This window comes from Ovis canadensis, chromosome 9 (assembly GCF_042477335.2).
Source record: "Ovis canadensis isolate MfBH-ARS-UI-01 breed Bighorn chromosome 9, ARS-UI_OviCan_v2, whole genome shotgun sequence".
NCBI lineage: Eukaryota > Metazoa > Chordata > Mammalia > Artiodactyla > Bovidae > Ovis > Ovis canadensis.
Window position 1 is genome coordinate 92,756,156 of NC_091253.1, and position 9,980 is coordinate 92,766,135.

The 9,980-nt window shown below is 36.6% G+C and overlaps 1 protein-coding gene across 4 annotated transcripts in view; it reads left to right on the forward strand.

The window, feature by feature from the left end:
* Nucleotides 1-9,283, forward strand: part of VIRMA (vir like m6A methyltransferase associated) — a 59,922-nt gene extending 50,639 nt beyond the window's left edge. For 2 of the 4 annotated variants that reach the window (XM_069600619.1, XM_069600622.1), the window contains 7 exons: nucleotides 1,844-1,996; nucleotides 2,447-2,607; nucleotides 3,499-3,595; nucleotides 4,682-4,848; nucleotides 5,305-5,636; nucleotides 7,900-8,043; nucleotides 8,942-9,283. In XM_069600619.1, coding sequence (XP_069456720.1) covers nucleotides 1,844-1,996; nucleotides 2,447-2,607; nucleotides 3,499-3,595; nucleotides 4,682-4,848; nucleotides 5,305-5,636; nucleotides 7,900-8,043; nucleotides 8,942-9,096 — 1,209 coding nt within the window. In that variant the 3' untranslated portion in view covers nucleotides 9,097-9,283. The remainder of the gene's footprint in view (nucleotides 1-1,843; nucleotides 1,997-2,446; nucleotides 2,608-3,498; nucleotides 3,596-4,681; nucleotides 4,849-5,304; nucleotides 5,637-7,899; nucleotides 8,044-8,941) is intronic. The other 2 variants (XM_069600620.1, XM_069600623.1) reach the window with 1 other exon arrangement.
* Nucleotides 9,284-9,980: the final 697 nt, after the last annotated feature.

Below are 9,980 nucleotides of genomic sequence, written 5' to 3' on the forward strand. Positions count from 1 at the left end.
CTACCTGAGTGTTACGTCACTTAGGTCAGAGACCATGTCTTACTGGCTTTTTCCTAGTGTAATTGCATAGTATCTTCTATAGTTTAATAGTTAAAGAGTTTGACAAATGATTATGGAGATTTGAAGTGGTATCACATATTTTGACAGAATTTTCATTTTCCTGAAATCACTTTGTAGATTATCATTTTAAAAAATCTCCTTAGAAATTCTTTTACTACTTTTCACAGTAATGTATGTGTATATATATAGAGAGAGCAATCTTCAAATTAAGCTAAATTTGACTCTAGATTTTCTAAGGTTGTTTTTAATAACAAGTAGATAAGAATTTAAAACGTATTTTATTTTGTTCAATTTCTGTTTATAATAATGAAGAAGCAAGGTAGGAGGGAGAGGTGAAATTTTACATCCTTCCAAATATTTTATTTTTTAATTTTATTCCAGATATTTTAATTCATTCATAGTTTTTCCTCTTTCAAAATTTGATTATTTTATTCTGCCTTTCCTGACCTTGAAAAATAATAATCGTTATAATGTTTCCCTGGTGGCTCAGACGGTAAAGAATCTGCTTGCAATGTGGGAGACCTGGGTTTGATCCCTGGGTCAGGAAGATGTCCTGGAGAAGGGAATGGCTACCCTCTCCACCATTCTTGCCTGCAGAATTCCATGGACAGAGGAGCCTGGCGGGCTGTAGTCCATGGGGTCACAAAAGAGTTGGACATGACTGAGCAGCCAACATTTAACATATAATACGTTTTGATTCAGCTGTACTGAACTTCCCACCCGTTTAAAGTGGTATGAATAAATGAGAAAAGAAGTCAGATAGATGCCTTAATAATTTGTAATCTCATTAATGTACTTCTTTCTGTAAAATATATTTAGTCTGTTAATTCATACGTCTAAAAAAAATAAAGTATCAGGTAGACCATCATCAACATACCCTTTATCACCGCTTCCAAACAGAGCAGGTAAAACCCTTGTAGACATATGGTTTATTGAATTTCTCATTAAAATTGCATGTCCTTTTCCTTAATGTCATGTAAATGACTCCTTAGTCTAGTGTTTACTGAAAGGAGCAAGTGTGTTTCAGGCACTGTATCAGTTTGAGTGGAAATCTGTGGAGAATAATTTTCATTTAGTTTTCACTGAAATGTGTCCAGTTAAAGGAAAAATGGTAAGAGCCACAAACAAATTTTAATGTTACTGTTAACTTAAAAATACTAAGTCCTGAATCAGAAATGGTGGGACCAATATTTATGTTGAGATGTTTAAAATAGGACTGTGTTCTAAAGATTTGAAACTACTTAAGTTTTCTTTCATATATGACAATACGGATGGATTTATTGTTATGAACTGAGATTTGCTATGTGTGGTGAATTTTTTTCACCATTCCCACATTCACTTTATTATGTGGCATATTTTTTAAAGCAGAAAATGATAACTTTATGACATCTGTAGACAGCACATAGTCTTAAATATATGGTTACTTTTTCTTTAGTTGTTTGCCTTGTCTCCAGAAAAGGAAGTTCAGCTTTTTTTAGCTGTTGTAGCAGGCATTCTTATTAATTTGAGTATCAATTAGTATATTCTGTTTCCTGCAAGTGCCAGTGTGTTTGTCATTGGATACTTTTGTTGAGAAATGTGTTTACTTGTTTATTTTGTGAGTTGTAAAGAAAAACTTGTTTCGGCTTTGAGCTGACTAATTCTTAAAACCAGCCGTTTGTACTGATGTAAAAACCAAAACACTGAGGGGAAGATTGCCGCAATCTTAAATATCTGAGAAATTTTGGAAGCATTTTTGCAAATTTCTCTGCTCTCAAATTTAACTTGTGTGTGACATTTACAGGGATGTTGTGGAGACGATAGTGGTCTCATGGAAGTAGAGGGAGCTCATTCAGCACGGACGATGAGTATTAATGCTGCAGAGTTAAAACAGCTTCTACAAAGCAAAGAAGAAAGTCCAGAAAATTTGTTCCTTGAACTAGAGAAGCTTGTTTTGGTAAAAAAAAGAAAAACAAAACAAAACAAAAACAAACAAAAACAGCTCCTTCCTAAGACATACTTTCTTCTCAATTTGACTAGTACAAGTTTTCCTAGTGACTTTTAAAAATAGTGACCTCTCAGTTGGGTGTTTATACTCTGAGTTAATGATTTGGAGTGAAGTCCTCCATACTATTATAAATTTTAAGGAGTATATGAAGGCAGTACTTTTTGAATGATCTATTGTTTGAATGCAGAGTGCCCCCTGATACCATTACTTAGAAATAAAATGGCAAGTGTTTTTGGTGTTTGTTTTACTTTAATATGTATAATATTGCTAATTTCTTGATGGTGTTCCAAATTTCTTAGTAATGGAATACCACCTTTTCTACTAAAGAGTCAGTAGATTATGGGCATACATGTTCAAGTTTTACCTGCATTTTCTTATTCTGCTTTTGTTTGTATCTAGGAGCATTCAAAAGATGATGACAGTCTGGATTCTCTGTTGGACAGTGTGGTTGGACTTAAGCAGATGCTAGAGTCATCAGGTGATCCTCTGCCTCTTGGTGACCAGGATGTGGAACCAGTACTTTCAGCTCCAGAATCTCTCCAGAATCTGTTTAACAACAGGTGAAACAAGCAGTGTTTTGTGGTTGAGTAATAGTGGGAAACATGCAAATGTCTGGGATCTAGAAGAGGCCAGCAGATTACTTTCTGTAGGGGCTTCCCAGGTGGCGCAGTGGTAGAGAATCTGCCTGCCTGTGCAGGAGATGCTGGAGACAGAGTTTGACCCCTGGGTCAGGAAGATTTCCCTAGAGGAGGAAATGGTAACCTACTCTAGCATTCTTGCCTGGAAAATTCCATGGACAGAGGAGCCTGGCTGGCTCCGGTCCACGGGGTCGCAGAGTCGGGAACAGCTGAGCACACGGCACAGCACGCACACGAGGGCTGGTGAGAAAAAATCTAGACTTTGCAGGCCAAGCTCAGTCTCTGTTGCACACACTTCTTTAGCTTTTTGCTTGTTTCTTTTGATTTTCTTTAAAAAGCTTTAAAAATGTGCAACCCATTCCTAGGTTGCAGGCTGTACAAAAGCAGGTTGGCCGAATAGGGTCATAGTTTACTGATCCCTAGTCTAGAGGCTATGGCTCTTGATCTTTGGAGCACTGTCCTTCTAGAGGTAATGAGTGTTTAATGTGTTGAAATTATTCTCTAAATTTAGAAAAATTGCACATTGGTATACTGTTATAAATTTGGCTTTTTGGAAAGAAAGCTAGGTCTCTGTTTTATTTTATTGAAAAATCAAAATTTGTTACAAAAGGATTAATTTCCAAGTTGCTAGTTTTTAAGGATACTTAATTCTTAAGTAGTTTTTTTGAAGGAGTCTTTTTAAAAGTGCTAATTTTGCTAATATTTTAGAGGGTAATATTTTTAATTCTGTTGTTCACAGGTTTTACTTAAAAGTTAAGCCAAAATACTTGATTTTGGAATTCTGCTTTTTAAGAAATACTTTTTCTATTCTAGAACTGCGTATGTGCTAGCTGATGTCATGGATGATCAGTTGAAATCTATGTGGTTCACTCCATTTCAGGCTGAGGAGATTGATACAGATCTGGATTTGGTATAATTTTATTACTAAATATTTAGGGGAAAATTGTTGATTTTTTTGTTTCTTTGCATGATCTTAGCACTAAAATAGATGACATATTATATGGCTGTCAAAAGTCTGTCTCAGGACTATACTGCACTGTTTTTATGTCAGATGCCCACTTAATGGTGTCCAGGACTATTTTTTTTATGCTACTGATTTTGCCTCTTTCTAATTAATGGTCTGTATATTTGAGAATGAGGGGAAAATCATGTTTTTGCATAAGTACTCTGAAGCACTTTGGTTTCTTATATTTGTAGGATATAGAATAGTATCCAACAAAATTATAATTGATTTCTGTATTTGGGTTTAAGGAGAGGAATAGGTTGTGGTATCTGCTGTTAATTTGGGGAAATGTAAAAAAGACATTTGCTAAAGGAATATAGTGCGAATGGGAATTGACATTCTTTACCTTGATACTGAATAGGTGAAAGTATAAATAAAGATTTTAATGGAGTCTGTTTTGTGCTTCTCATAGATGTATTAGGGAGGATGATGGCAGCCACAACTTTGGTATTTTAGGTTTAATTAATTTGGATAAAACCTAAGTTAAACATAATTTTCATTCTTCTGAAAGTTGACTTCGGTTGGAACCTCATTAAATTCATAAAACTGGGGATCTGTGGTACAGAATTCTTTTATAACATAGTGACTATACAAGGCTTGTGGAGTATGTTATTTCAGATTCTTTTGGAACAGTTCTGGAGATACTCCATTGTTAATTTATATAGAGAAACCCTGAGTTCTTTGTCAGGGAGCAAAGATCTCAGACTAATAGCCCTCCTTTGAGTAAGAATGCTAATTTCCCACTCCCAACCCCTGAATTAAAAGCAGCTGAATTCCTAAGACTTTTTTTTAAAACTACCAATGATGTTGCTTTTTGAAAAGATGAAGGAAAGAGGCTGACCTGTAATTTCTTATGAGAATCAAATATAGTTAATAGGAAATTGGAATTGCTATATTCAAATGTTATATTAATAGTTACATTTAAAGTATAATGCTGCATGAACAGCTGCATTTAAGGTCATTTTTCATTTTGTTTCGTTTTTATGACTGCAGGTAAAGGTTGACTTAATTGAGCTTTCTGAAAAATGTTGTAGTGACTTTGACTTACACTCAGAATTAGAGCGCTCGTTTCTGTCAGAGCCGTCATCTCCTGGAAGAACCAAGACAACTAAAGGATTCAAACTGGGGAAGCACAAGCACGAGACCTTTATAACTTCAAGGTAAAATATACTTTGCTGAAGATCTTGATTGGAATCAAGTAAGGTTATTTATTTTAGTGTAATTTAAAGCATGTGACTATTAAAGGAAAAAGGACACTGATGTAATACTTGAGTCATAGGTATCATCTTGAATTTTTTTTAAAGATAATAATTTGGCCAGGACATACCTGGTCCATTTGTTACATTATTATACTTTATGAGAGTTTAGAAGATTTGAAAAAGATTAAACTGGGTTATTTCTTAAAAATTGTTAGTCATGTCAGTAAAATGTTGAGTACCATTCTTAGCTCGTTTTGTTGTGTTTCCCTGGAAGGTGGTAGGGATATTTGCAAGTTTAATACAATTAGGATAAGAAATATTTGATAGTACAGTTTTCAATATTGGCAAAGATTGACTTATATTTTCGCTGGAAATGTGTAAAAGAGAGGTGTTCATGGAATGTTTTTGTTTTAATAGTGGAAAATCTGAATACATTGAACCTGCCAAGCGAGCTCATGTTGTGCCACCACCAAGAGGAAGGGGCAGGGGAGGATTTGGACAGGGTATACGACCCCATGATATTTTTCGTCAGAGAAAACAGAACACAAGCAGACCACCATCTATGCATGTGGATGACTTTGTTGCAGCTGAAAGTAAAGAAGTGGTCCCTCAAGACGGAATACCACCACCAAAACGGCCACTCAAAGTGTCGCAGAAGATCTCATCGCGTGGTGGATTTTCAGGCAATCGGGGAGGACGGGGTGCTTTTCACAGTCAGAATAGGTTTTTCACACCACCTGCTTCAAAAGGTAACTACTTTTTTTTTTTTAACTTTGAATTTTTTATTTTGCTTTGAAGTGTAGCCGTTTAACCATGTTTTGGTAGTTTCAGGTGAATAGCAAAGGGGCTCAGCCATACATAGACATGTTTCCATCCTCCCCCAAACCCCTCTCCCATCCAGGCTGGCACATAACATTGAGAAGAGTTCCATGTGCTGTATAATAAGTCTTTGTTGGTTATCCATTTCAAATAGAGCAGTGTGTCCATGACCTTCCCAGAGTCCCTAACTGTTGCTTCCCCCGGCAACCATAAGTTGGTTTTCTGAGTCTCCTGTTTTGTAAGTAAGTTCATTTGTATCATTCCTTGTTAGATTCCCCATATAAGGGCTGTCATATGGTATTTCTCCTCTGTCTGACTTACCTCACTCAGTATGACACTCTAATTCCATCCATGTTGCTGCAGATGGCATTATCTTACTCCTTTTAATGGCGGTAATATTCCATTGTGTGTATGTGTGTGTATGTGTATATGTATGTGTATGTATATATATGTGCACACTATGTGTATATATGCATGTATGTGTATATGTGTATGTATGTGTATGGGCTTCCCAGGTGGCGCTGGTGGTAAAGACCCGCCTGCCAATGCAGAAGATACAGGAGACACAGATTCAATCCCTGGGTCAGAAAGATCCCTTGGAGTAGGAAACGGCAACCCACTCCAGTATTCTTGCCTGGAAAATTCCACGGAAAGAGAAGCCTGGAGGGCTGTAGTCCATAGGGTTGCAAAGAATCGGACGCGACTTAGCACGCACACACACACGTACACATACGTACCGCATCTTTATCCAGTCCTCCGTCGATGGCCATTTAGGTGGCTTCCGTGTCTTGACTATTGTAAACAGTGCTGCAGTGAGCATTGGGTGCACGTGTCCTTTCAGGTTGTTTTTTTCTCCAGATATATGACCAGGAATGGCATTGCGGGGTCAATGGAAGCTCTGTTTTCCATTTTTTAAGGAACCTCCATGCTGTTCTCCACAGTGGCTGTACCAGTTTACATTCCCGCCAGCTGTGTACGGGGTTCCCTTCTCTCCACACCCTCTCCAGCATTTGTTGTTTGTGGATTTTTTGATGACAGCCATTCTGACTGGTATGAGGTGATACCTCACTGTAGTTTTGATTTCCATTTTGCTAGTAACTAGTGATGCTGAACATCTTTCTCTCCATGCCCGTCAGACATCTGTATGTCCACTTTGGAGAAATGTCTCTCCAGGTATTCTGCCCATTTTTTGAGTGGATTGTTTGTTTTGATGTTCTTAAGTGTCATAAGCTGTTTGTAAATTTTGGAGACTAAGCTAAAGGTTAATATATGTTTTCTAATGAGTTCTACCAGTATTAGACTATTGAATAGAAGTGATTCAAATAAAGTATTTTTTTGTTGCTATAATTAGGCTAACTCTAGACCAGTGGTGCCATTGCAAAGTACTTTATTGGATAGAAAAAAATCTTTTTTAGAAATTATTTTTTAATTGAAGGATAATTGCTTTACAGAATTTTGTTGTTCACTGTGAAAAAAAATTTTTTTAATTAACTTTTGATTAATTACATAATTGCTATTGAACTTAAAAAAGTCTTGCCTAACTCTTTTCCTATTTGCATTGAGAATTGTGTGTATCCTTTCTAAATAATATGCATACATTATTTTCACAGTTGTGCTTATCAACAGTTCCCTTACGATTGTTCTGTGTAGTTCACCATTGATTCTTTTATCTTCGTGCTTCCTAATGTTATATTTAATCTATTTTCAGTGTTTCAAGATTTTAGAAGCTGAATTTCTACAATATAAACTTATAGAAATTGTATTCTACTAGTGGGTTGATGACAGGTTTTCACACTTTTGAGTTGAGAGGATGAGAGCCAAAGAGAATAGATATTTACAGTACTAGTAAACACACAGCTGTGTTAGGAACTATTTTAAACACTTGACATATAATGCTCTCATCAACCTCATGAAGTAGATTCTTTTAGTACCCTCAGTTAACAGAAGAGAAAACTTGTCAGTTAGCTGACCAGGACACACAAAATATAACAGGCAGAACTAGTATTTGAACCCTGGCAGTCTGGTTCCAGAGCCTCTCCTTATAATGCTGCCACTCGTAACCTGTATTTCATGTACAAAATTCCATATTTTCTCTTCCATTGCTTTTGAAAATTTAAGAAAAACATGTCATATCTTCTTTAATCCAGTTGAGTTGTGGTACAAGTACATTTTGATCGTGTTGTCTATGTTTAGGAAACTACAGTCGTCGGGAGGGAACAAGAGGCTCCAGTTGGAGTGCTCAGAATACTCCTCGAGGAACTTACAATGAAAGTCGTGGAGGCCAGAGCAATTTTAACAGGGGTCCTCTTCCACCATTACGACCGCTTAGTTCCACAGGTACACATTCTTCCTTCTTGGTATTGCTGAGGTGGAGGGAGGCGAATTATCCTTTCCAGATTGTTGAAATTCATATATTCTCATTCTGGGAGAGAATATTTTAGAATGTAGGCATATAATTCTGAAGTCTATGTAATTTTATGTCTGTGAGTGAGTGCCCAGTGTACATATTCTGTATAAATTCTCAAAATTTTAGATTCTGAACTGTGTATATAATCTGAGTGGTTTCATGTTGACTAAACTGAGATTTCTTCTTGGAGTATACAGGTTGATTCTTGAACAGCACAGGTTTGAACTGCAAGGGTTGTCCATTTTTATAGGCAGATTTTTTTTTAACAATAAATACGGTTCATGGTTTGAAATAAGGATGCAGAGGAACCTCTGGATAAGAGGGCCAACATAAATTATATTGGATTAACCCTCAAGTTGTTCAAGGGTCAACTGTATTCTTTTCTGTTATAGGATTATCTTATGTATGTAAGTATATAATCTTTTTTTTCCCCTCTAAAACATTCCTATATCAAGTTTGAAATTCTCTGGTCAGATGTAGCTTTTGGTTTCAAATGCACTTTTTTTTTTTGACCACACCATAAGGCACAGGAGATCTTAATTCCCCTACCTGTGCCCTTGCAGTGGAAGCGCAGATTGTTAACCACTGGACTGCCAGGGAAGTCCCAAATATACATTTTTAAAATAATAGCTTTATTTGAGATGTAATTCTTAACGTTTAGACAATTTAACTATTTAAAGTGATCTTCAACACAGTCACAGAACTTGCACTTGAATATTAAAAGGAGCAAGCTGTAGTCTTGGTTTGAGCTTGGTGTTCCGGGTTCGTATTTATATGATGGGAAAGGAAAGGATGTTGCAACTGAAAATCATATTCTTTCTTTTACAGGCTACCGCCCAAGTCCTCGTGAGCGTGCTTCCAGAGGTCGTGGGGGGCTTGGGCCTTCCTGGGCAAGCGCAAATAGCGGCAGTGGGGGGTCGAGAGGAAAGTTTGTTAGTGGAGGCAGTGGTAGAGGTCGCCACGTACGGTCCTTTACACGATAAATATTCTTGGGAACATCCTAAGTGCATATGAACATTTCATGAGGACAGTAAAAAACAAGACATTGGAGGACCAATTTAGGCTTAGCAGTTACCTGGATACATCTGAGAGAATATTTTTATCTGAAGAAAGCAAATTTTGTTTGATACCTAACACAAGATTTCAATAAAAATCAAAACTTTGTATGTATGTTTGTATATATTTTGTCCTCTTCTTAAATGGCTGTTTAGAAAATTTCCTAGGTTAAAAATGAACAGTGAAATGACAGTTTTGTTTTAGTGTATATCTTGCCTATACCACAGACGTCCTCAATACTTAATCAGCTTATGGTCCCCTTTACTGTTTCAGTTGTATTACAGTATACCTAGGCCAAAAGAAATGTCTGATAATTCCATTTATTAAGCTATTAGGTCTGAACAATAAGAATTTATGTTGTGACCACAAGTAATTGTGGTTGCTACACAATTTCTCAAAGCTTAGAATCAGCTTAAACACTGCGAGTATTCTGTTCCACTATGCTTTTTGTACAGTACTTACCTCAGCTGCTGAAAATGCAGTTTTGCAAAGACATACTGTCATGGAAAGGATGCGGTCTAATACTGAAGAGGTCAACTACCGTGAGTTACCATTTTGTGTCATGTCCAACAGCTGTGTTCTACGCAGAAATTTAAAATGTCCTATGGCACACCTGTTAATTTCCTAGGGTAACTGAGTGCACAGTTTTGGAAACCTTTTGGCTTCCAAAAAAGAAACACGACATTCTCCTTTATGCTAGTCAGAAATACATACATGCTTTGTGTTTTAGCTTTATATCTACTTATACTATTTTATTCGGAGACGGCAATGGTACCCACTCCAGTACTCTTGCCTGGAAAATGCCATGGAA